General features: G+C 40.0%; 1 protein-coding gene across 4 annotated transcripts; it reads right to left on the reverse strand.

Moving 5' to 3' along the window:
- On the reverse strand, positions 1-27,067 carry FAM161A (FAM161 centrosomal protein A). Of its 4 annotated transcripts, XM_027072376.2 has the most exons (7): positions 26,882-27,067; positions 15,936-16,174; positions 12,772-13,932; positions 12,249-12,416; positions 10,095-10,194; positions 2,332-2,486; positions 1-1,892 (listed from the first exon to the last, which is right to left on the reverse strand). In XM_027072376.2, exons 1-7 carry the CDS (start codon positions 27,065-27,067, stop codon positions 1,754-1,756), a joined length of 2,148 nt encoding a protein of 715 aa, XP_026928177.1. In that variant the 3' UTR covers positions 1-1,753. The 4 variants fall into 4 exon arrangements, with proteins under 4 accessions (XP_026928177.1, XP_026928178.1, XP_026928179.1 ...); XM_027072377.2 differs by lacking the exon at positions 12,249-12,416; XM_027072378.2 differs by lacking the exons at positions 1-1,892; positions 2,332-2,486; positions 10,095-10,194 and adding an exon at positions 10,205-11,487.
- Between the last annotated feature and the right edge of the window lie 931 nt (positions 27,068-27,998).

Raw genomic sequence — 27,998 nt, forward strand, 5'->3', positions numbered from 1 at the left:
GAGAGACAGAGAGAGAAAGAGAGAGAGACAGAGAGACAGAGAGACAGAGTATGAGTCGGGGAGGGGCAGAGAGAGAGGGAGACAGAATTTGAAGCAGGCTCCAGGCTCTGAGCTGTCAGCGCAAAGCCTGACACAGGGCTTGAACTCACAGAGTGCAAGATCATGACCTGAGCCAAAGTCGGAAGCTTTACTCACTGAGCCATGCAGGCGCCCCTAGTTCATCCTCTTTAAAGGAGGTTGTTTTTAGAAAAGAAAATGTCTTATCCTATCACATCTTTATGTCTGGTTTGAAGTTTTAAAACAAAAACTTGCTTAGAGAGGAAAAATAATAGATTCATAAACTCAAATTACCATAATTACAGAAAGACAAAATATGTTTGCAATTGTGTATATAAATTTGAGAACAACTGGGTCAAGTATTAAAGAGTTAAGTCTGGGGGTACCTTGGGGCGCCTGGATGGCTCAGTTGGTTGAGCGTCCGGCTTTGGCTCAGATCATGATCTTACGATCTGTGAGTTCAAGCCCCACGTCGGGCTCTGTGCTGACAGCTCAGAGCCTGGAGCCCGCTTTGGATTCTGTGTCTCCCTCTCTCTCTCTGCCCCTCCCCCACTCATGCTCTGTCTCTCTCTGTCTCAGAAATAAATAAACATTAAAAAAAATATTTTTAAAAAAATCTGGGGGTACCTGGGTGGCTTAGTCAGTTGGGCATCCCGACTTCGGCTCAGGTCACGATCTCAAGGTTCGTGAGTTCAAGCCCCGCATCTGGTTCGCTGCTGTCAGCACAGAGCCCACTTCAGATCCTCTGTCCCCTTGTCTCTGTCCCTCCCTGACTGTGCTCTCTCAAAAATAAATAAGACATTTAAAAAATTATTTTTTTAATAATAAAATAAAAAAGAGTTAAATATGAATTTCTTTGGAGATTTTCCTTGAACAAGTTATTATGCACAATTTCATCATATACACAATAGGGTTCATATTTACCTTCAATTAAGATTATAACTCAGATGCTTACAATTATTTCCATCATAATACACAGAATTAAAAAAATACTGATATAAAAACTTTTCTAATAATTTACACATCAAAAATAATTTGGAATAAGACTAGGGATAAAAAGAAAAAGTAATGATATAGTGTGGATAATTTAACAGCAAACTCTCAGTGCAGAAATGTATGCAAATTTGCAAGTATGTATTTTTTCTGTATTTTATTTTAAAAAAAATGGCTCAGATAAGACTTAAAATACCCAGTAAAACAAGTGTGAGGATTCATTTTGTGAGATGTATTGCAGAGGAAAAGAATGGGCAAATAGTGTAATTTTAAGATATTTATTGATTCAGGCTTCCGAGAAAAATGTTTTCAAATCACCAAAAGCCAATACTTCTCTCTGCTCTCAATGCTAAGCCATTTTTTTCCACCCCAAATAAGGAAGTAACATATATTTTTATAACTAATTAGTTTGTGACAGCTGTGATTCTCAAATGCTTTTTAAAAATACAAGTGAGATCAAAGTTACACACAGACTATATGTAGCAATTAAAAAACCTGAATAGCCAAAGCTTTACTCTAACTGACCCAAAAACCATTCATTTGGCTGGATTTGGCCTTTTCAGGCTACACATGACTTTGCTCAAGAGCCCTGTACATATCACAAGGTTCCCACTGATGTTCTGAACACCACGAGCATGGATGCTAATGTCCAAGGCTGTAATTGACTGCAGGGGCTCAGACAGGAGACCCTACTGATTCCATGTTACTCCTTGACAGATTTCTCCTCTCCACTCTCTTCATCAGCTTCCTCTTTTTCCTTGTAAGAATCCTGGCTGTTGGTATCAATAAAATAATTTTCTTCCCCATTCTCTCCTTCTTCTATTTTTTCTTCTTCATTAAGGCTGGAGGAAGAAATGTATCAATCTTTCACAGGAAAAATGATTTGGTTTAAAGGTCAACAAACTCTTTGCAATGTATGCCATCAAGTAGTCAGTCTTCCTCAAGTGTACGAACTCCGATTTATCAAGAAAACTCTATAAAAGTGTCAGTTGGGAACTAACTTATTTCAAACCTTGATTGACTCTCAAAACTCCATTTGAAAGCATCTTAACTATTTTCATTATTTATGTCAGTCAGAATTTAAATTATTCTGCTTTAAAAACAAGATAGCTCATCACCATGTAATGTTCTGAATGTGTCAAATGTTAAAATATCAATGTTTTACAACAATTCACATATGTTAGGTTAAGAGATCTTTTAAAAATACAGAACAGTTTTATGCTTTCCAGTAGGTAAGAATTATTTCAAAGGTAAACCATTTAGACATCTTATATATGTTACCTTTCTTTATCTTCAGTGAAACTTTTCATCTCTTGATTGCTGAAGTACTCAAATATTTTTCTACTTTGGCCTTTCTTTGAAACAAACTCATCAGATAGTCCTACTGCTTTTAGGGTGTTAGAATAATGCTTTTCTGCTGCCATTCTTGCATTTTTCTATAGGAAAGACAAACCTTTTTAGATGAGAACAAAAGACTTTAAATTTCCATTAAAGATGTATGGGTTAAAAGCTCCGGTGAAAATTAAATTCAATAATCACAGTTGGCTGGAAACAGGCAGACCCTCTGACGAGCAAACCCACTTGCAGGCATATTCCCAGAGAAAGTCCTACAGATGTGTCCCAAAAGACATGTACAAAAAACGTTCCAGATAATATAGTTTGTAACAACCCCAAACCAGAAACAACCCAAATACCTATCAATAACGGGATGGCTAAATAGTGGTCTATTCACACAACAGAGTAAAATGACGATGAGTGAACTCTAGTTGTCCATGACAACATGGATTGATCTCACAAACATAATACTAAGCAAAAGAAGTAAACCACTAGACAATAGATACAGAACGTATGATTCATTTACATAAAGTTCCCAAACAGGCAAAACTAAACTATACTTGTAGGGATAGGTACATAGGAAGGTAAAACTGCAAAAACAAACAAACAAAAAAACACAACAACAGTAATGACAAAAACAAGGAAATGCTTATCTCAGAAGTTACAATGGTGGTTACCTCCAGGGGAGTGGGGGAGGGTTTCGATCTGGGAAGGGCACACATGGTTTCTGGGGTGCTGGCAACATTCTATTTGTTAACCTGGGTGGTAGCCACATGAATTTTGACCTATAGTTATTCTTTACACTATACCTGTTTTATATATTTTTAAAAATAGGCTTTTATGTTCAAGGATATCTGGAAAAATCAGGAAGAAAAGAAGTTCATGATAGTTGTCAGAAGTTTCTTTCATTTTATGTACCTCCTGTAATTTCTACTCTTTACATGCCACATCTCTAATCCATCAAAGATGATAAAATCATCACTGTTCTTGTCTTTACTCTGGAGGAAGCAATGGACACAGCAAGAAGGATAAGAATTTTGATCTGTGTTCAAATCTCCAGAATGTTGTTTCCTGGCTTTGGGACCCGTGGAGCTGAGCTAAGATGACCCTCTCATACCTGAAGCAAGTTAGGAGTCATCACAGTTCCTGAGACCACAGGCTTTCCAGGGTCACAAGATGACTGGGGTTCACACTAGTGCCTCAGTTTTAGTCAACTTTTACCTCCTATGAGCGGATATGAACTAGTATAGGGCCAAGAATTGCCATCTGGGGGGTGCCTGGGTGGTTCAGTCGGTTAAGCAACTGACTCTTGGTTTCAGCTCAGGTCATGATCTCACGGTTTGTGGGTTGGAGCCTTGTGTCAGGCTCTGGACTGACAGCGTGGAGCCTGCTTGAGATTCTCTCTCTGTTTCTCTCTCTCTCCCCCCTTACCCATGCTCTCTTTCTCTCAAGAAAAGAAAAGAAAAGAAAAGGAAAGGAAAGGAAAAAAATTGCCATCTGGACCTCCAACTAAAGCAAGGTGACTAGGAATACACTAGTTCCAGTGCCCCAGTGGCATCCCATATTGGAAAGAGTGTGGGGGAGTACCCAGTCTTACCCCCAAATATAACAAACAAAGAAATTAAGACACTCCCTCCACCCCCACTAAGGTTAAGCAGTTTGCTTAAGGTCACAAGGATAATGAGTGATAGAACCAAGTCTCTTGACCAGTTCCTAGGTCTGTTCCACTCCACCATGCTGGTTTCTCTAAGTAATAGTGGTCATCCTGGAGTTTGAAGGTGGCTTAAACCTGACTTCAGCAATGCAGGTGTCAGTATTGATTTGCCTAATCTACGGACTCCAGCATAATGAGGGAACATGGCGTCTAGTGTTCCGTAGGAGAAAACAAAATAGCAAAGACCGATTACAATGGATAAACTACCACCAGTGATTTCCTGATGCTCTGAAAAACTGAAAAAGCACTACTAAATCCACCCACTATGATTAGCAACAATTTTTGGAAAAGTAAATAAAAATGCATTCAGAGGCTATGAATATCAACAGACAAGCCTCGAGGAACTGAAAGTCATGGCAAAGTGAGAAGATAAGAACTATGCCCCCAAGAATGTAAAGCAGAATAAGGAAACCCCAGACCTAACTTTAAATGCATTAAGAACAGTGTATGCTGATCTAAACAAATTAAATATAAGAGATATTAAAATGATACCAAAGTTAGTACTCATAAGTCTTCATTTGAATTTGGCTTAGAATTTAACATCTACTCAGTTAATAAACCCTGTGATTTCCAAGAAACAGGACAACACGGTTTGTTCTGTATTGGATCATAGGCTTACTCTGCTAGAGAATAACTCAACAGCAGCAAGACCACAATTAGCCCTAATAAGGGGATAATGCATAAAGTTGTGAGTGAATTTATGAAATAACAGCTGTTAATTAGCAGCAAAAGTCACAGCAAAACAGGCTGCGAGAAAAAAATTGTACTAATTTATGTTAACAAAACCAAAGCAATGGTGAGTCACTGCCAGTCACTCTACATATAGAATTAATTACCTTTTAATATTTTATATCATGGTGAATAGTGTATAATTATTCTTTAAAAATTTTTTTAAGTTTATTTACTTATTTTGAGAGACGGGGAGAGAGAGAGAACAGGGGAGAAGCAGAGAGAGGGAAAGAGAAAGAATCCCAAGCAGGGTCCACACCGCCAGCGTAGAGCCCAACGTGGGGCTCCAACTCATGAACCACAAGATCATGACCTGAGCTGAAACCAAGAGTCAATTAACCGACTGAGCCACCCAGGCACCCCTAGTGTATAATTATTCTTAATTGAAACAAACATTTCTGGGGCGCCTGGATGGCTCAGTACATTGAGCGTCTGACTTCAGCTTGGTCATGATCTCACAGTCTATGAGTTCGAGCCACACGTCGGGCTCTGCACTGACAGCTCAGAGCCTGGAGTCTGCTTCAGATTCTGTGTCTCCCTCTCTCTCTGCCCCTCCTCCTGCTCATGCTCTGTCTCTGTCTCAAAAATAAATAAAAACATTTAAAAAAATAAAAAAATAAATTTTGAAATAAACATTTCTTCCTTGCATTTCACCATGCAAAAGAATTATAGACAATGAAATAAAAGGAGCAATTAAAATAACTATGATTATTTTATTTTACTACCAAATACTGCAAAAGAAAACTAGTGTTTCTTCTACAGGAAACCAAAATAACATGCAATGATGAGTTTGTGTACAAATCAGTGCCCTCATTTGAAGGGGGGAAAGTACTTATTTTTCATAACCGTAAGTTTCATTTATATCAATTATGTCATTTATTTAATTACTGAATATTTATTTTGTAACAAGTCCTCATGGAAGGTAGTGGGTATAGACACAGGAAAGTGTTTTGGACAAAGGGAACAGCATATGTTAGGGCCAGAAGCGGCGGAAGTAGCATCAGCTATGAAACTGACCTATGTTTTCAACATTTAAAACTTCTTCATGGGTTTAATTTCACATGACTACTTACTTTGCCTCATTTTCTCTGTACTTAGAAACTGGGAATTCAAAGCATGGCAAAACGGCTTACTCACGCTGAGACTTATCACTAATAGGTCAGGGCAGTGCTCGCAGCCTGGGCTAATACCCACCCCCCCCCCCCCCCCCAAAATGAGTATCTGGCTAATTTGATCATGACAGTTCAGTTTTGGTTCAACAAATGCTTAACATCTCTGTGCCAGATGTTCTCCTAGGTGCTGGGTGCTGGAAATACAAAGATTTGACCACAACCTTCAAAAGTAACTAGCTAGAAGGGAAGAGAGATCCTGAAACAGATAATTTCCCACACAATGTAGCAGGAGCAAAGACAGAGGTATGCTGAGGGTAATAAAAAAAAAAAACAGAGGAAAGGGTACTCAATCCAACCTGGGAAACAATTCAATAAGTGATTTTATAGGAAGACTTGAAAGATCAGGAGGAAAAATAGGAAGAAGCTCTAAGAGTGTTCAGAAACAGCATCAACAAAGATTTCAAGTTTGAAACTAGTAGTCTGGTATGATCTGAAAGAAAAGTTTCTGAAAGAAACTAGTTAACCTCTTTAGAGGTTAACAGGGATCAGAAAGTAGAGGATCTATACATGCTAAGATTCATGGGGTTATCTTCTGGGAGGAAGCAGGACAGCTTAGTGTTAAGTGCTTGGAAGGATTGACTTGGGTCCAACCCTAGTTCCATTACTAACTATGAATCTTACTACTTACATTCTTTGAACTTCAGCTTTTTCCTCTGTAATATAGGAATAGCCACTTTGGGAGGCCAAAGCCTCTGACTGGCTCAGGCCATGATCTCGCAGTTTGTGAGTTCGAGCCCCGCATCAGGTTCTGTGCTGACAGCGTGGAGCCTGCTTTGGATCTTGGGTCTCCCTCTCTCTCTCTCTGCCCCTCCCCTGCTTGCATCTCTCTCTCTCAAAAATAAATTAACTTTCAAAAAAGGAATACCCACTTTGTAATATTGTTTGAAGAAGTCAGCGACAAGATTTCTTTCTTTCTTTCTTTTTTTTTAGTTTTTTAAAGTTTATTTTGAGAGGGGGAGAGGGCACAAGCAGGGAAAGGTCAGAGAGAGAGGGAAGAGAGAATCCCAAGCAGCCTCCACACTTAAGTGCAGAGCCTGATGCAGGGCTCAAACTCACAAACCAGGAGAACATGACCTGAGCCAAAACCAAGAAAGAGTTAGCCACTTAACCCACTGAACCACCAGGTGCCCCAAGATCTCTTGATACCATTCACTGAAAATGAGAACGAGTGGAATCAGTGAAAATGGATGATCATCATCGTTATTAGAGATTATTTACTACATATTCAGGGTTAAGATTTGGCAAGGGAACGGGAATAGTAAAGTGAAGATATAATGGGTGGCTTTGCAAAGAGCAAGGCAGGAAAATGAGTCAAACCATTACAATAACTCACACAGGAGACAACAGAGATTTCACCTAGCATTTCACCATCGGGAATGGAGAAAGGCAGGTCCAAATATTATTTAGGAAGAAAACTTTCCAGGTCTCTCAGAAGCAACTGAAAGAGGGAGGCAAAGTGGTTCCCAATCACCAAAACTATGGTCCAATAAAAACAGGAAATCAAAGAGGAAGATCTAGTTTCAGGCAAGATGAATGTAAGATACCTGTGGGAAATCTCTGTAGACAGAGCCACCAGACAAACAGACATAAAAACCTGCAGCTGGGAGCTGGAAATAACTATTTTAGGAGCTAAAAGTCAATCACTTTATGCTAAATAGAACAGCTTATGATGATTTTTCCAAGTTGAAACTGAGATTTTAAAAAAAGAAACCCACCCCTTAAAATGAAAAGCATTACATAAAATTATATACAAATCTGTAAGTAAAGGGTTCCCATAACTTTGAGAGGCTGTAATGTGTAAATCCAGTTACAATACATGTCTCTGTCCTCAGTGAGTCACTGAGAAGAAGAGTCCTATAATGCTAACAGGAAGCTCCAAATGTAACAGGTTGAAATTCACAACACCTGTAACTTCCAGTGATTCTGTCTATTGTTAAGCTATGTCACCCATTAGAACACCTCCCTTTTGAGAGGGATGTGAAATTGACAAATATTTTTTAGGGGGAGATTATAAAACCGAGTACAAATTTAGTAAAATCAGGGTTCATTGTCCATACGATCTAATTATTTTTCCAGTGAAAAGGAAGTGCTTTCAGTAATTGTAGGTAAGAATGAAAATTACAGACTCACTTAAAAAAAAAATCAACAAAATGAAAAGGCAATGTACTGAATGGAGAAAATATCTGCATATCATTTATCTGATAAGGGGTTAACATTCAAAATATATAAAGAACTCATACAAGTCAACAGCAAAAAAACAAATAATCCAATTTAAAATGGGCAAATGATCTGAATATTGTTCCAAAGAAGATATTCAAATGGCCAACAGATATATGAAAAGATGCTCAACATCACTAGTCATCAGAGAAATACTAATCAAAACCACAATGAGATACTACCTCACACCTGTCACAATGGCTATATCAAAAAGACAAGAGATAACAAATGCTAGTGAGGAGGTAGAGAAAAGGGAACCCTTGTGTACTGTTGGTAGGACTGTAAATGGAAAACAGTACAGAGGTTCCTGAAAAAATTAAAAATATAAATATGAGGGGCACCTGGGTGGCTCAGTTCGCTGAATGTCCTACTCTTGACTTCAGCTCAGATCATGACCTTGTAGTTTGTGGGTTCGAGCCCCATGTCAGACTCTGCACTGACCATGCAGAGCTTGCTTGGGATTCTCTGTCTCCCTCTCTCTCTGCCCCTCCCCTGCTCTCTCTCACTCTCTCAAAAATACATAAATAAACATTAAAATAAACAAGATAGAAATAGAAATATGATAGAATCCAGCAATGTCCAACTTCTTGGTATTTATTTGAAGGAAACAAAATCACCATGTTAAAGAGATTATCTGTGCCCTCACATTCAATGCATTACTATTTACAATAGCCAAGATATGGAAACAAAATAAGTGTCCATCAAAAAATTAATGGATAAAGAAAATGTGGTATATATGCAGTGGAATACTATTCAGCCACAAAAAGGGAAATCCTGCCATATGCAACGATATAGATGGACTTTGAGGACTTTATGCTAAATGAAATAAATCAGAGGAAGACAAATTCTGTATGATCTCACTATATGTGGAATCTAAAAGCAAAAACAGAAGAAACTCATAGAAAAACAGATCAGATTTGTGGTTACCAAGGGAGTTGGATGAAAGTGGTCAAAGGTATAAACCTCTAGTTTCAAGATAAATAAGTACTGGGAATGTAATGTACAACATGATGACTCTGTTAATACCACTGTATGGTATATATGCTAAGGTATAAGATGCTAAGAGGGGCACCTGGGTGGTTCAGTCTGTTGGGCTTCCAACTTCGCCTCAGGTCAGGATTTCGCAGTTTGTGAGTTCGAGCCCTGCATCAGGCTGTCTGCTGTCATCACAGTGCCCACTTCGGATCCTCTGTCCCCCCCTCTCTCTCACCCTCTCCCCTGTTCACACACACTCTCTCACTCTCTCTCAAAAATAAATAAACTTTAAAAATATATATCTTTTTAAAAAAGCTGCCGAGAGAGTAACCCCTAAAAGTTTAGATCTTAGTAAATCCTAAAAGTTTGGTGACTACATGAAGTGATGGTTATTAACTGAACTTGTGGTGGTAATCATTTTGCAATATATGTATACCAACTCACTACGTTGTACACCTTAAATTTATACAGTGCTCTAAGTCAATTATATCTCAATGAAACTGGAAAAGAAACTGGCAGAAATAAATCTGATTCCATTAGCATTTTGTTTCATTTTTTAATTCTTCAAAGACTTACAAATCGTATCATGAAGGCTCACCTTAATATCCGGCTACGTTGGTATTAAAAAGAAAAGACCAGCCATGAAAAACAGGCTGTGAAACATTTTGAATACGACTGGATTAGCAGCATGTTATCAAGCTGACATGTCTTATCAACAAGATTCAATGCTCAGATTTGAGCAAAAACTTACTTGACTGATTTGATGAAGCTGTCACAGAAACAATATGTCTCAATAAATTGTATACAACATATAAAAAAATGGACTGTAAATTAGGAGCTAGAGATACTAAATTAAAAAAAAAAAAGGCTGACAGTAGCTCTTAAATTCCAACAAACACAACCTGAGCAACTCTTTCAAATAGTAGCGGCCTGTTTTTTAATTTTTCTTCTCTCTCTTCTAGTTCTCGTTGGTATTCTCTCATCCTTTCCTTTTCACTCTTTCTAAAATCAAATAAAAGGAACAGCATTTTAAAAAGAAATAATAACTTGCACATATAACATTTAGCTTAGACGACAGATCAGAAGTTAAATTATGAGCACAGCTTACAGTTTACCACAATTCCTTTCCTAGACTGGTAAATTTTTATGGACTGCAGAATAAAAATCCTAGGTTGTGAGAACACACCTTTACATACTGGGAACAATCTGGATACTCTGATGTTTCTGAAATCTTCAAGATTTTTAAAAAATTATGTATTAAAATGCTTCAAACTGGCCTGAAGAGATGAATGAACACCCTCTTATCTCATTTGTAAGTGAAAAAAAACAAGAAAATTTAGTTCAAATTAGATATCTTTTCCTTAAGGAATTTCTTCTGAAAAACAAGACCTTGCTCCTTCTTTTTCCTCGTAAGTGAGATCTCCTATAAATCGGTGGCAGAGTGAATTAAATGGGAGCAGGTCAGGGGAGAAATGGGGACTATGGGAATAGAACATATAGAAAAAAGGAAGCAAAATACATAAATCCACAATAAATGTACTTACTACTTGGATAAGACCCTATAATGAACTAAATTATGCTATTTCCTCTATGTAAAATATACTAACTTTACCAAGATAATAAGATTTCATGGATTAGAGAAAATAATTGTACTATAAATGCTAATTATGCTTAATTATACACAAGATTGGTATTATGAAAAATCCAGTTTACTTTCTTAGGGTGAACAGTATATTTCTAAAAATTATTGCTCAAGTTCATCAAATTAAGCTCCCTCTATCACTGAATTACACTGATATATATTATAAGGGATATAAACATAATATACATTATAAAAGAATATAATTATTATTATAAATAAAAATTTACAATTAAAAAGGAATACTCATAATTAAAAGCAAATACAGGGGTGCCTGTATGGCTTAGTTGGTTGAGTGTCCAACTCTTGATTTAAGTTCAAGTCATGATCCCAGGGTTGTGGGATCGAGTCCTGCATTGGGCTCTGCGCTGAATCTGAAGCCTGCTTAGAATTCTTTCTCTCTGCCTCTCTTCCCCACTCCTGCACTCTCTCTCTAAAATAAAATCATAAAATAAATAAAATATAAAAAATAAAAGCAAATATAATTTGGGGGGTACTTATAAATCAGATTAAAAATTAATTAATCATATTACTTACCCAGCTTAGGGGGGAGATATTTTCCTACTTAAACATGAACATTTTTACATAAAAATGTTCCTCTGGAACACTGGTTTTCAAACTTTGTGCTGCAGAATTCCAGTGTTCGTGAAGGGGTTCTGCAAATATTTTTATTTATTTATATTCAAACTGCAACGGAATGCAATACACACCACTAAACATTTATACACACGTGTTAACTGACACACATAACTGATGTTATTTAACATCAGTGTGTTAATTTGTGATATTAGATTTCACGCAGACCTCAGAACAAAGCTCTGTGACATATTTATTTATTGAAGAATATTCTTAGATTACATGGCAAGCTATTAAAAAAGAGCTTTGTGTGAATCAAAATTTTTCTATGTTTACTGAAATTAAAATTAAAAACTTAAAAAAAGATTTTTCTCAATATTGTACTGTGCAATCAAAAATAGTATAAAGAAGGAGCACCTGGCTACCTCAATCAGTAGAGCATACGACCCTTGATCTCAGGGTTGTATCATGTTCAAGCCCAACAATGGACATGGAACCTACTTAAAAAAAAAAAAAAAAAAGTATAAAGTATAAAAAAAAGTATAAAAAAAGATTAGATACTAACATAAAATTATGTTAGTATCTATGAACTATGGCCACAATCAATATGAAATGTTTCAATTCATCAATATGGCTTTATGGTCCTTACCATGAGGTGAGCACATATGGTGGTTCTCACCATGAGGTGAGTGTGAATGAGAATGTGTGTACGTTGAATTTAAGTAACTGATGGCAACTTAATCCAGAAACTAAAATACTAATCAATCTGTTCATATATCGTATCCACTGAAAGAAAGTTTGAAAACCAGTGATCTGGAGGTTCAGGATTCTTTTATGATACCTGAGAGACATGACTCTGGATTTAGACATTTGAGCTAAACTTTGATGTGAGTCATAAGCCTTAGCCCGGGTCATCAGGAGTTTCTGCAATTCTTTCATCCTTTGCTTCTGCTTAGTTAGGATCCGACTTCTTTCTTCTTCCAACATTTTCTTTTCCTCAAGTGATCTCCTGAGGGCAACAAACTAAGGCTTAATTCACTTTAAGCCAGTGAGAATGCTGTTTAGCAAAAATTTAACACGGGAAAATTCAAAGGTTGAAAAAAGGCAACCTTTTGTGAAGGCTCTGACTTGCAAAACTAGAAATCAACAGGCTAACCTTTTCTATCCCCAAAGATTCATAAAATACAAAATACATTCATTTCTTAGCAGAACACCCTCTGGCAAAATACTCTATATTATACGGTAAAATATATCACCAAATATAATTTTTTCACATTTTCAAATTCACCAACATAAAATCAATAGAGCTGCAAGCACGATTTTAGCAACCGCGAGTCAGCTGGTACGATATCCTAGTTATTTACCTTGTGGCTTGTTCTCTTCCTCTGGAAGACACTGTGGGCATTGGAGGGTTGCAGTTACAAGGCACAGGCTTTGCACTTGCACTTCTTGCTGGTGACTTGTGCCTTGGAGACAGATAAGCCCGTGTTTCTTTTAAATGTTCTTCATCTGCTGCAACGTCTGCCAAAATTTTCTCTCTCTGAGTGGATGCATTGGAGGCTGCGTGAAGATCAGATGGTTTACGGACAGTTAGGAATTTTGAAAACTTCTGTTTCGAGAGGTGTTTCTGATATCTCTCGGGAAGGTCTTCAAAATCAGCAGTTTGCCACCTAAAGTTGTGTTTACACTTCAACTTTTCAGCCTGTTCAGGACCCTTGAGCTTCCTTGCAGCACAACTTCTGTGATCTGATCTGCGAGGCAGAGGGGATGAATTCTGTAAAAGCTCTTGGGCTCTCAGTTGCATCCTAATGTTTCTATACGGCTCTTCTTCTAACTTTCCATTGGTAACCGAACCATAAGTAGACCGAGGTATAGGTCTGGCCTTAAATCGATTTGTTTTCTTTTTAGACTTAAACAAGTCTCTCATCTGCTTATCCCGGATTGCTTGCTTCTGTTCCTCCCTTGCGATAAACTTAAATGGCTTTTGTGAGGCCAAAAGAGCTTCTTTGTTTTTCTCCTTCATATATCTCCTGCGTTCTTCATTTTGCTTGACTATGTCATGGTAAAGGGGGAAAAAGACAAATGCAGGAACTGGATTGGCTCGGAATTTTTTCTTACACTCCGATTCCTCCTCTTGTTTTTTAAGCAGTTGGTGTACCATTTCAATATCTGGCTTAGATTTCATGTTTGCTTCTTTTTTCCTCTGTTCCCTAATCATCATCTGAAAAGGTTCAGGTACTGTAACCTTTGGTACCCATTCTCTTGGTTTCTTCTTTGTTTTTTCAACTGGGAAGTCAGCATGTCCACACTGAATATAATCTTCAACAGAGAAGTTTGTCCACATGTTGTTGATCAGTTCTTTAGCATAGCTCATCACTCTCTTTTTCTCAGGACACTCTTTTTCTAAGTTGGGCAACTCATCTTCAGAGGAAGACATAATCAAGGAGGAACACTGCCCTAAATCAGGCTCTGAAAAGGATGTCATTAATGAGATACGGTGATAGGAATTCTTTTCTGATTCAGACCTAAATGAGAAGAATAATTAGATTATGCTCTCAGTTGCATGTGACCAAATATACAAATTAAGAACTAGATATTTTCTGTTTTTTCTTTTAATTTAAAACAAATTTTTTTAAATGTTTAATTTTGAGAGAGAGAATATGAGTGGGAGAGAGGCAGAGAGAGAGGGAGACACGGAATCTGAAGCAGGCTCCAGGCTCTGAGCTGTCAGCACAGACCCAGACGCAGGGCTCGAACTTGTGAACTGCAAGATCATGACCTGAGCTGAAGTCAGACGCTTAACCGACTGAGCCAGTCAGGCATCCTGTGCACTATATATTTTCTAAGATCAAGGTATAATCAGTTAGAAGATAAGAGCCTATAGATAAGGCTTCTGATTATCACTTTTATTTAGAATAGAGTTAAGAGATGCCTATAAATTATCTAAAATTCAACTCCCTCACATTACAGGGGAACCTGAGACAGCAGAGGCTCCTTGGGTGTAAACTTTATTCCATTCTCTACACGTTTTCCAGAGTCACCATCTTAAAACATACATATAATCATGTCACTCCGCTTCTTGAAACTTTTCTATGATTTGTCATTGTAACAAAGTCAAGTCTAGATTATAAAGCCCTTCAAGGCTAGCCGCTGTCTGCCTTTCCGTTTCACTTCTTGCTTCTCTCTACTTCCAGTTTCCAAACATTTTTTTCTTAATGTTTATTTTACTTTCCAGAGCAAGAGACAGAGTACAAGCAGGGGAGGGGCAGAGAGAGAGGGACACACAAAATCTGAAGGAGGCTCCAGGCTCTGAGCTGTCAGTACAGAGCCCGATGCAGGACTCGAACTCAGAAACTGCGAGATCATGACCTGAGCTGAAGTTGGACACAACCAACTGAGCCACCCAGGTGCCCCTCCAGTTTCTAATCTTAAATTATATCCAATCACATGAAGTTCTTCACACACACCGTGATTTCTCATACTGCCACGCCTCTGCACACATGGTTTCTGTTGCCTAGAAGCCCACTCCTGGCTTCCCGCATCTGCTACAGCTATGCCTCCTTTAAGACTGAACTTAGATATGACAGTTCTATAGAAAATTCCTGCCTGCATCCCTCTACCAACACCATAACATAATCAATTGTTTCTTCTTCTGTCTCTATAACACTGTTACATCATGTTGTATTGTAATTTTTGGTTCTCAGCTAGTTCTTTGAGCTCCTCGAGGGCATCTCGATTTTGGCTCCTCAGGGGCCAGGCAACGCCTGGCACACGGGAGATGCACAATTAGCACTGACCAACTAGATGAGTTAAGAGACTTGCCTCAAGTTTCAAAACAAGAGAGTTTATGGTAGAAATGGGTCCAGGAATTACAGACTATTTTGAAAACCTGAACAAGATTTATATCTTAGATCTGAACACTTTGTACTTTACATTTACACACACACACACAGATATACACATACATATTATAAATATATATACATATATATGTGTGTGTATATATATATACATATATGTGTGTGTGTGTGTATATATATATATATATATATATATATATATATATACACACATACATATATAACTTTTTTTAAGTACCAGAAGCTGGAAAGTTTATTAAAGTGAAAAAGTATACTCTTGAGATATTAAGGGGAGGGGGATAAAGAGAGAGACAGCAGAGTCGTACTTTGTATTTTTAATGATCTCATGTTAATCCACATACTGTAAACAGCTTTTAAAATTAAATTTTAATTTTTATCATTTAAAAATGGCCAGACTAAATATTTTGATACATAGCTACAGTTCTGTGAGTGGCAGGTCAGAGAGAAAAGACTAAATGACCACCAAATGACTCTCAAAACAAGAAGCCATTGGTGGATAAGCCATTACACATTTTGAATAAAATCCAACCTCTGTATATTATTAAAAGTACAAAGGGACAGTAGAGAGAAGATATTCTGAGATAGTTTTGTTCTGCACTTTTACGTATACATTTTACAGCCCACAAATAATACATGTACAAACTTACCTGGAAGAGACACTAGAAGCTTCTTCCCTGATGATCACTGGCTGAACTTCCTTTAAATTTAATTTATTCTGGTACATTTTCTCTAATTTTGCCATAGTTTCCAAGTGGGCAGCTTTCAGCTCTTCTAGTTTCCTAAAATAGTCTTCATTAGAGTGGTAAACATCAGAGAAGTCCACAAAGTCCTCACCACTTATATGTGTTTGTCCATCCACCTCGGAAATGTTAGTGTTAATATTAGTCTGGTAGGAAGGAAAAAAAAACCTGTTACATGGTATTTCGAATTGAAAGACAAATTAAAATGACAGCAATTCCCAATGTTGCTTCTTAAAGTGTACACTTAATTAGGTTATATGTTACTTGTGGGCTACATACATATAATGGGTTCTAAGTTACTTGTGGGCTATGTACATTTTCCCCTAATGACATTTTATTAAGAATGAGAAAGAGGGGCACCTGGGTGGCTAAGTCAATTAAGCATCTGACCCTTGATCTCAGCTCAGGTCATAATCTCAGAGTCGTGGGATCTGGTCCTGAGTCAGGCTCTATGCTGACAGCGTGGAGCCTGCTTGGGATTCTCTCTCTCCCTCTCTCTCTGCCCCTCCCCTGCTCATTCACACGCACTCTCTCTCTCAAAATAAATAATCATTAAAGAAAAAAAAAAAGAATGAGATAGATAGATATCAAATTGCCAGAAAATAAATGCTATTTAATTCATTTTATAAATGATGGTTAGATTCCCAGGTCATGTACTAACTCATATACGATAATAGAATAGAACCAAACCATCCTTTTTTTTTTTTTCTCAAGGAAAGTCCTTTATTTATTTTTGTTTTTTAGAAAGAGAGAGAGCATGTGAGCAGGGGAGAGGGGCAGAGGGAGAAAGAGAGAGCATCCTAAGCAGGCTCCACGCTCAACACGGAACTGATGTGGGGCTCGATCTCACAGGATCAGAAGCCTGGAAAGAGAGGTTCGGGTAAGCAGGAAATGGTTTGTTCCTACTTCTCATGACCTGAGCCCAAATCAAGAGTCTGATGCTTAACCAACTAAATGAGATGAAGAAAAACAGTTCTTCCTGCTGCAAACCAGCCAAAACAGCCCCAAACCCTTCCCTAGCTGGGCTCCTACAGTGTTGGCCCTGAGGGTGTGCCTTTGGAGAAAAGATAGGGAAAGGGAAAAGTCAGGGAAATGAGAGAATGAGGACAGGGGAATGGAGGGAACTTCTCATTGGTTCACTAAGGAGCCCGAGAGAAGGACACCTATATGCCTCAGGACAAAACAGGAAGTGGGGGGCGGGTAGGAGAGACCATCAGAACAGCAACTTCTGTGGGCAACAAAAACAATAGCTCCCATGGGTGACAGGGACTGTCAGAGTGACAAGAGAACAAGAGCAGTATAGTATCATAACTACACATAGCACAGCTATGCTATATACAGGTCATGCCTAGAAGGGTCTGACTGGTCTTCCTCTCTCACTCTTTTCACACACCTTCCAAAGTTCTTTAACTTCAACAACTAAAAAGGTAAAACCCCATTTTCTCTGTAAAGAAAATAATTTTAATATTTCTCAGTTGAGATACAGGTTAAATTATTTATGATGCTATGCATAAAAGACTGCCGATCATGGTTTTAAATTTAACCCAGAGCATGAAATAGACTGAAAGTGAAAAAAGCAGGTTTGCCATAGAAAACTATAGATCAAATCTGATAAGATTCTAGAAAAGCGAGTAGCTTCTCCCAACAGAAAAATTCATAAAATCAGCTGTCTACAAATAGTTATAGGTATGGGCTTTTTTTTAATGGACTAAAAACAGTGTACAAGAGGCCAGTGCTGTACCACTTGGGGTAACCTAAAACAAATGAAGGAAAACAAGTTTTCTTTGAAAGAATTGGTAAGCAGAAATTCATTACCAACGAGTTTATGACTCAGAGAATTGCTTTATATATGCCCTACAACTCAAGTAAGAGAGTTTTCTGATATCTTCTGCTGTTTCTGTATGTGCTCCTCACCATTACTTAGCTGTGGGGATGAGAACTTTGTTAATTTCCTCATTCATTAACTTTTTGGAGACAACCAGCATTCAGCTGGCTGCTAAAGATACAAATCAGATAAAAACTCTACCTTAGAGAAGCTTCTGGCTAGTTTACCAGAGGACATGTACACAAATCAATAGCAGACTGAATGAGACAGACAGAACTCTTGACTCCTGTTCAGTTGAACAGGGAGACAGAAGAGTCACCATGTATGTCACTCTATAAGACACCATGAAAGCTCACAGAAAGAATGCCTAATTCTGACTAGGGGGAAAGAAGAGGCAGAATTTGCAGAGGTGAGCCAGACTGGAGACATAAAGTTGGATGACGACAAAGTGTGCCAGAGACCAAGGAAGCAGTGAAAGACAAAGAAATCTGAGGCACAGTGCTAGAACATTCATTGTATATTATTATACCCTGTGGCAATGCAACTAGCCGGTAGTATGATCTCAAGGAAACCAAGGCTCAGAGGAGTTAGGTGACCTGCTTGCAGTCACACAGCTAGGAAGTAGCAGAACTGGTATTCAATCCCAAATCTGTTAGGCTCCAAAGGCACACCAAAGTCCTCCCAAGGACAGGAGAGGTTTTTTAGCCACAAGAGGAAGGAAAAGGCATTATGTGTTCAGAGAGGGAGTCTGAGCAGGGGTGGGAAATTGGGTATATGGAGCCCAAGGGAGGGTGGGAAACAAAGTGAAAAAGGCAAGTTGAAAGCCCCAACCAAGAGTCCAGGTTGCCAGGCCATAGCCAAGAGGAGCCTTGAAGGATGTGAGCAGAGGAGTAACACTATGATGATCAGGAGTCTTCGCAGCAAGTAGGAGGAGGGAGTGAAAGAAAGCTAGGTTGGCAGCAGTTAATGGGCTACTGCAAAGGTCTGAGTTAGAGATATTAAGGGCAAAATGAAGGGAGCAGCACCAGGGACAAAAGAAAGGAGGCTTGATAATGGCCTGGATTGTGGGCAATAAAGTAAAAAGGTTTCTGTGTGGAGTGTTGTCTAGGTACATGACGGTGCTGTCATTCATCAACACAGGGAATACCGCGGCAGACAGTGTTTTAGGGAAAGGGAACTAATCTCTGTCTTAGACACACTAAGTTTGAGGGGAGAGTAGGGCAGCCAGATGTCCAGGAAACCACAATGCACACAGAAGTGACAGGTACAGCCTTGGATGTGGATATGGTTGCAGAGCGATGAGACAAGAACCTGAGGATGGAAATGTTGGCAAACACCAACATTTAAATAAGCAGGGAGAGGAGGACTGATATAAAGGAGAAAGTGACACAAAGACCAAGTGATAAGGGTATTCAAATAAAAGGAGCTTTAGTTTGGTTTGAGTTTGGAAGATAAAGCAAGGCTTCCTGGAAGAGGTGATATTTGAGATGAGTCAAAGAATGGAAGAATCCAGAGGGTCAAAGACAGTGAAGGGGGAAAAAGGAAAGGGGTATTCCAGATGAAGCTAAATGACATTAGCCAAAGCAGCAGGGGTAGGTGACATGGTGGGGAGCAAAGTGCAGGATAAGAGGGGAGTAAAATGCATAAAGCAGTTTTGGGGACAAAGCCTGAAAATGGAGGTTAGGGTAAGCAGGAAATGGTTCCCACTTCTCATCTAACTACTGGCTCCTAAACCACTCACTGGTCACCTGGTTTCAGCCCCCCTATAATCCTTCAATAAGAAACAGTTGTATGGAAGTTAAATAACTTCAGTTTTATCATGCCTTGGGAGAAAGATAATAGGCATGGTGTCAGAATTCTCATCCAAGCCTAGGTTCTGCACTTCTGTGACATGGGCACTATCAGTTTTATGATACATAAAATAGATGTGCCAGGTGTTAAAACTATTGTTTCTTGGCTCCAATGCCACCCAGAATTCTATACCCTGTTATGTGATGTTGGGGATGGGACTCCACAAAGAATGTTTCTGCTTTGCCAGCTGTTCCCCAGTAGACTCTAAAAAAAAATAAATAAATAAGACTAGAGGGAAACTGCAAAGCTGGAGGAGGAAGAAGGGACTTTATCCCTTTCTGTTAGTTCTCTGTCTGCTGAGTCTCCCTAGCAGTAGTTCATTCTAGCAGCGGTAACTGACTCCAGTTTGCAGTTTTTCCAATGTTCACAAAACCAGCAAAATCACCTCAGGACCTTTGCACTTGGTGTTCCTTCCCCCTGGGATGCTCTTCCTTCAGGTATTTGCACAGCCCACTTGCTCACTCCTTCAGGTGTTAATGAAATGTCATCTTCTTAACAAGATTTCACTGACTACCCTATTTGAAATTACAACCTCTCCCCCCTGCCCCCACTCATTGTCGGCCTCCCTTTTCTGCTTTATTTTTGTCATAAATATTCACTTCCAACTGACATCTACATGAAGTTACTTATTTGAGTACCATATACCTTGCCTCCCTACCAAAAAGTAAGTATCACAAAGGCAATGATTTATCTGTTTTGTTTGTGGCTGTGTTCCCAATGTCTAGAAAAGTATTTGGCCAATGGCAGATACTCAAGAAATATTTGTTGGATGAATGATTATAAGCTAAAAAAAAAAAAAATTAAGTTTACACAGAGGGAAGACAGGTATTCCCTCACATAGGACTGAATCATTTGAAGAAATACTGGCTGCCCTAAAGAGCTATATTCTAATCCACATTAAGGAAAGGGCTTATTTTCCAAAGACTACAATTAATATTCCAAAGAACTATTTTTAGGCAAAAACATCCGTGTGCTCTTCATTCATTCTTTTAGAACGTGCCTTAAAAGGAGGCCTTATAAGAATCATTTTCACAAAAAGGATAAAATGTATATGGACCTGGAAAAACTGTTTGAAAAATTATAGAAGGATTAACTAGCTTCTAACAAGATGGAACCGTAATCTCTACAAAGTAATCTCTACAAAGTATACTTAGGCATTGACTTTGGCATACTATCCACTCCATTTCAGCTTAATACTTCAAACTTTTCAGATAAACTGATCTCAAAACATTTTATCTAAAACAGACAAATGGTGGGGCGACTGGGTGGTTCAGTAGGTTAAGCATCGGAGTTTGGCTCAGACCACGATCTCACAGTCCATGAGTTTGAGCCCCGCATCGGGCTCTGTGCTGACAGCTCAGAGCCTAGAGCCTGGAGACCGGAGCCTGCTTTGGATCTATGTCTCCTCTCTCCACCCCTTTCCCAGCTCACACTCTGTCTCTCTCTCTCTCAAAAATAAATAAACATTAAAAAAAATTTAAGACAAAAACAGATGAATGGTTAATAAGCAACTTCTAATCATCTCCATACAATATTTGGTATATAGAAAATATTTAGTAAATCAAATAACCTAGGCCAAGGACATTATTTTCCAAGAACCTAAAATAGTACCCTTTCCCTTTAATTGTTCAGCTTTCTATGGAATGCTGTACATGCAGCAGCCACCAGATTAGAGGATAATCTTCCCTAGATTGGCTTGACCTATTTAGATGATGACTCCTTGTAGCACATGTTACTTCATTAGTAACTAGCAATGTCAATTATTTTTGTGCTATAATTCTATCTAGTATCATCTGCAGTTCCGGAATTTTTATTTAAAAACTTTTTTGCACTGAAAAGATTTCTAAGGGATAAGGTAGATCTATATATGCTAACATGGATAAACCCCCCAGTAAATGTAAGAGAAAAAGCAAGCTGCAGAACAATATGTATAAATAAAACATGACCATATAGGGGCGCCTGGGTGGCTCAGTCGGTTGAGCCTCCGACTTCAGCTCAGGTCAGGATCTCACGGTCTGTGAGTTTGAGCCCTGCGTCGGGCTCTGTGCTAACAGCTCACAGCCTGGAGCCTGTTTTGGATGCTATGTCTCCCTCTCTCTTTGACCCTCCCCCGTTCATGCTCTGTCTCTGTCTCAAAAATAAATAAACATTAAAAAATTTTTTTTAAAAATGTGACCATATATTAAAATATTATGTACATAGGAGATAGGAGGAAGCCCAAAAGACTATACATCCAGTTTTATTTTTTAATTTTTTTAATATTTATTTTGACAGAGGGAGACAGAGTATGAGCAAGGGAGGGCCAGAGAGAGGGAGACACAGAATCCAAAGCAGGCTCCAGGTTCTGAGCTGTCAGCACAGAGCCCAACCCAGGGCTCAAACCATGAACCGTGAGAACATGACCTAAGCTGAAGTCAGACACCTGACTGAGCCACTCCAGGTGCCCCAACTATACATCAGTTTTAAAACAGTAGCTACTAATGGGGGTTGGGGTAGTCAGATTTTCTTTTTGGGGGGAGAGGTGTTAAAAGGGCCTACACCTTATTTGTAGCATTTGATAGACATATTTTTTAAGATATTATTTTTGGGGCACCTGGGTGGTTCAGTCAGTTAAGCATCCAACTTTTGGTTTCAGCTCAGGTCCAGATCTCGTGGTTCGTGGGTTCAAGCCCCACATTGGGCTCCCTGCTGCCACTGCCGATGTGAAGCCTGCTTGGGATTCTCTCACTCTTCACTCTCTCTCTGCCCCTCCCCTGCTTGCATGTGCTCTCTCTCTCTCTCAAAATAAATAAATAAACCTGAAAAAAATTTTATTTTTAAGTAATCTCTACACCAAACATGGGGCTCGAACTCACAACCCTGAGATCAAGAGTTGGATGCTCCACCGAATGAGCCAACCTGGTGCCCCTGTAGCTGAAATTTTAAAAGGAGAACGTGTTCATGTATTACTTCCATAATTAAAATGTAACTTAAAAAAATAAAATGAAGGTTTTGTGAATACGAATAGTAGAGTAAAACTGGACAATTTCTAATGGATACTTGGTGTGCCTGGCACCTCCACACATACTCCTGGAGCAATACTCCAGCAATCGTCCTCCCCCAGCAATACTGCTTACATTTCTTTCCCTTACTCTTCTACTACTCTCACACCCAGCCCCCAACTACCCATGATAACTCTTCTATTTCTTTGAGAGGACAGAAACCATCAGAGGGAAGTTCACTCATCTTCCCACCTACAAGACTGCCCACTTTTGTGCCCTTTTTCTCCTTCGCTCCTGTTTCAGGGATGAAATTTCCCTTCCCTTAGCAGCATTTAACCCTTTCCCTCATCACCAAAACCAAAGAATAGGAAACTTGCACACCTTGCTGACCACTGTAGCTGGTCCTTAATCTCTTTTGCCCCCTTTTTCTCTACCTATCAAATGCTAAGTTCTTTTTTTTTTTTTAAGTTTATTTATTTATTTTGAGAGAGGCAGAGACAGCATGAGTCGGGGGAGGGGGAGAGAGAGGGGGAGAGAGAATCCCAAGCAGGCTCTATGCTGTCAGCGCAGAGCCCAATGAGGGGCTCGAACTCACCAAACTGTGAGATTATGACCTGAACCCAAATCAAGAGAGTCGGAGGCTTAATCAACTGAGCCACCCAGGCACCCTTGTTTAAAAAAAAAAATATATATATATACATATATATATATATTTTTTTTTATACAAAGTCTGATTTATTTGAGAGAGAGAGAGCATGAGCAGGGAAGGGGCAGGGTGAGACAGTGAGACAGTGAGAGAGAGAGAGAATCCCAAACAGGCTGTGCGCTGTCAGTGCGAACCGTTGAGATCATGACCTGAGCTGAAATGAAGAGTCAGATGCTTGACCAACTGAGCCACCCAGGTGCTCCTTAATATGTATGTATATATATATTTTTTTAAGTAGGCTTGTGAGAAGGGAGATGATTCATTTTCAGAAATACCAAATAAAAGCTGAGCTGTCTAGTTAACAGTCGGTTTACAACCTATCGAAAATATGTACGAACCCTCCCCAACAATGGAGTCCCAAACCTTCACTTCACTTCATGGTTCTTTTTCCTTTCTCCATTTCATGGGCTTATTTTCACAGGCTTTACAGTGAGTATGTGCCAAAGAACAAAGGGAGGAGGGACTGAAAGTCTCTGTGTCACCTTAGGGAATGTGCATTTGCCCCTCCCCTGGTGGCACTCTGTCCCTCTCTCTCTCTGAGGGGCAGAGAGAGAGGGAGACTTAGAATCCAAAACAGGCTCCAGGCTCTAGGCTGTCAGCACAGAGCCTGATGCAGGGCTCGAAGTCACAAACCATAATATCATGACCTGAGCCAGTGGATGCTGAACTGACTGAGCCACCCAGATACCCCTTAAATGCTAGGTTCTTAAGAGTTCTATACTAGGCCCCTTCTCTTCTTTCTCTGTACTCTCTCCTTTAGTGACTTCATCCATTCCCATTGTCTTTAAAATGCTGAAAACTTCCAGACAGAAATCTATAGTGCAGACCCCCAGGACTATGGTTTCATAGGCCCAAGTGCTTCCTACACATTTCCACTTGGTAGTTTCATAGGCATCTCAGAATCAAGGAAATCTCAGTTCCCACCCAGCCTGTACACCTATTCCTCTCCAGTTATCCCCAATTAAATAATGGCATTCCTTTCTATACACCTGGTCAAACCAGAAACCTGGGAATGAGCATTCTTGATTCCTTCCTCTTCCTTAGCTTTCACATCCGATCTAACAGTAAATCCTATCCATTCTAGAGAAATCTGTCCACTTCTTGCCATGTCCCCTGGCCTAGGTCCAAGCTACCACCTTTGGCCCCTAAATCACTACAACAGCCTCCTAACCAATCCCTTACTTCTGCTTTGTCAAAGTCTCCAATAATTCTCCACAAAGCCACCAAGTCATCTTTTAAAAACGTAAAAAGAAACATGCCAGATCTCTTAAGTCTCATAGGACATCCTGATGTACCAACAATAAACACTAAACTTATCTTGGTCTAAAAGGCCCTGAATGATCAGGCCCAGCTAACCTCTCCAACCTCATCTCTCCTTGCCTCTCCTCTCCGCTCCCCTCCCGTCTCCCACTCTCTCTTTTCAGATCCTTAATCACACAAAGCTCTCTTTCAGTCTCAGGGCATCTGCACACGCTGTTCCCTCTGCCTGGAATGAGTGCTTTTTCTGCCCCTACTCTTCAAATCGTTGCTTTTTCTCATCTACCAGGCATCAACTTAAATGTTAACTCATTTAAGCAGAAGCAGGTGCCCGACTACTTTTTTTAATCATAGAAGCCTGTTCATTTCTTAGCTGGTATTTCTCATCTTATAATCATTTGACTATTCATTTTGTATTTGTGACAATGTGATCTATGTCTGTTTCATTCACAACTAAATAGTCAGTGACTAGCACTTAATAACTGCTTGATATTTTTTGAAAAAGGTTAAATGTGAATTAAAGAATATTGTTTTACCCATGTCATCATCAATCACATAACAGGGCCTATGAAGTGCTATCTCCAACTGAAGCTAGATTCAGAGAACTGGCCTCAGAGCCCAATATGGGCACAGGAAGTATACCTGCAACTACAGAAATGACTGACTCCTATACCACAGCAAGCCAAAGGAGAATTTAATCTTTGGGCAAGTTGTTCAAATGACAGTCTCACCGGCAGCTGTTATTATTAATACAAATTTACATAAATCATTCTTTAGATAGGACACACATTTTCTCATTTGGTTCTCCTAATATCCTGGTGAGACAAAAGAGATATTATAGTTTTTTTACATACAAGAAAGAGAGTTACATCGTAATATCACTTAGCAAATGGCAGAGAATGGATCCTAATCCGACTCCCAATCCTTTTCCTCTATTCAAATCTTTTCCCTCCATCACTTTGCTCCCTTTGCCGGCTACTGAGATTTGTGTTGTGGGGAAACTTTATCATGAGTGAAACTGTTCCCAGGACTCTGACGCTGGTTCTTGTTCAGGGTCTTAATCTGCTTTACTTTACACCTCAAGTAGTTTATCTGTCGGTGAAATACTGACCATAAAAGATGTTGCTACAGATTTTCTTTTCTTTTTTAAACATTTTATTTTTTTTTTAACGTTTATTTATTTTTGAGACAGCGAGAGACAGAGCATGAACCGGGGAGGGTCAGAGAGAGGGAGACACAGAATCCGAAACAGGCTTCAGGCTCTGAGCTGTCAGCACAGAGCCCGACGCGGGGCTCAAACCCAGGGACCACGAGATCATGACCTGAGCGGAAGTCAGCCGCCTAACTGACTGAGCCACCCAGGCGCCCCCAGATTTTCTTATTAACAGTTTTAGTGTAAAAAGGTTAGAATTCCAAAATATCCAGTGATTTTCATTAGTCATAGGCCATAATGTTTTGTATCTGAGAATCTTTAGACAAATAGTGCTAAGAATCATTAACTGGGGGTAAGGAAGTTAATATCTGCACATGAGAATTAAAATTCAATGTTCCAGTCTTTTAAGCGAAGAGAATAAATGGCAGACTCGGCCCTCTACCTGATGGGCAGGTTCAGGACACATGTGACGCTGAAAATTGGTCAGTGAAAAGCCTGTCTCACCCTGAGGAGTTGTTTAGGAAACTAGAACCTCGGTAGTTTGCTTCTCTGGATGCTTAACTTTAATCTGTATATGATCTGCCCACTGAACTCTTCAATGGTTTTAAACACCGCCTCTCATTGGCAGTGTTACAATGCACTAATAACCAAGACTTTAAGGCGACAATTAAACACACCTGACAGCACAGCGGATTCACCTGAGTTTTATGGGTTATCCGCTATTGAGGACATCAGTTTTCCCCAAGTTGAAAAGAAAAAGAAATAACTATGCCCAACAGATGCTGGAGCAAAAGGAATAAACTTCTGTACTTTGTACTCTCTAGAAATAAAGTAAATGCTCTCCAAGAAATTTTTACAACCTCTTCGGTGAAAATTAAAAGATTTCTCAACGCCTCGGTTTAGAGTATTTTCCGGGGGGGGTGGGCAGAAAGAAGGTGGCGGGCCAGATTTACTGTGTAGGGAGGAGCTGGACAGGGCGCCGCGTTTCCCAGCCTGTCCTTCACCTTGCCGGAACGCCAACCAACCCCCACCTGCACCAGGCGGACGCCCAGCCCCCGCCACCTCCCGCCCCCGCATTACCCGTGCCCGCGCCGGCCGCACTGCCTTCTCCTCCTCTTCGTCTTTCTCCTCCTCCACGGCCTCCGCCCCCAGAGCCTCTAAAGGTTCTTCGCGTTCGTACTGGGCGACCTGCGCTCCGGTGCTGGGATTTACCGGGGTTTGGAGACTGGAGGCCGCCAGCTTCGCCGCTCGGTGTGAGGCGGCCATTGCCTCCCCGCTGAGGCCTGTGCGCCCGCGCGGGCCTGCCGTGGGGAAGCTGGCTCGGCCTCCGGCAACCGGGCGGCTCCTTGGGGCGGGCGGTTACTAAGGGCTCGGTAACTAGGGACGCTACAGGGACCGCCAGGGGCCAAAAGGCCTTCAAACTCCCCTCTGGCTGCGGGAAACCCGAGATGAGCGTCTCTGGATAGTGGGAGTGAGTACTAAATCTTTGAAGGTTTAGAGGGTTGGCGGGCAGAACAGGGCACCTCTTCGCCAGCTTCGCGCTTCACCGCCTAAATGCACACTTCTCACATTACACCAATGAACCAGCTCGCTTTGTAGGAAAAAAAAAAAGCGCATTTTCATTCATTGAAATAACACTTTAGGAGGAGACGGCGTCTGAAGAGGAAAGCAGATGTTATTGTGTGGCAATCTCAGAACAGAGGCAAGGTTTGCATCTGTTAATCTAACATGGCTCCCCTGGGAGCCAGAGACTGGGAAGGACTGAGGTATATTCTACTTTGATTGACTTGAGCGCTAGCAGCAATCAACCAATCCGAAGGAGGCTTCTAGTTACCACATGGGTTTTTTTCTTGGTTTGACCAATAAAAGTCCAGAGTTGGGTGGGGCCTGGCCCACCAAACAGTGAGTGGTAGTGTAGGTGTAGGAACCAGGTGTTCGCTGGTTGGTTCCATCCCCTTCATCGTGGTGGGGTTGAAGGGTGCAAACGCCGAACACTAACCACAAACACACCCCATCAAAAGCTCCCACTTGGTATTTGGGCATTTCAAATGGTGACTTCCCTCTACGTCAGGTGGCTGTAAGAGAGGCCTAGCCTTAAAATAGCAGGTGTGTTGAAGTCTAAGTCCCTACTACCTCAGTCTGAGGCTGCTCCTACCCTCACCTCCCTATCCTTCAGCCTCCTTCAGCCCCAGCCCTA

The sequence above is a fragment of the Acinonyx jubatus genome, chromosome A3 (assembly GCF_027475565.1).
Source record: "Acinonyx jubatus isolate Ajub_Pintada_27869175 chromosome A3, VMU_Ajub_asm_v1.0, whole genome shotgun sequence".
NCBI classification, from domain to species: domain Eukaryota; kingdom Metazoa; phylum Chordata; class Mammalia; order Carnivora; family Felidae; genus Acinonyx; species Acinonyx jubatus.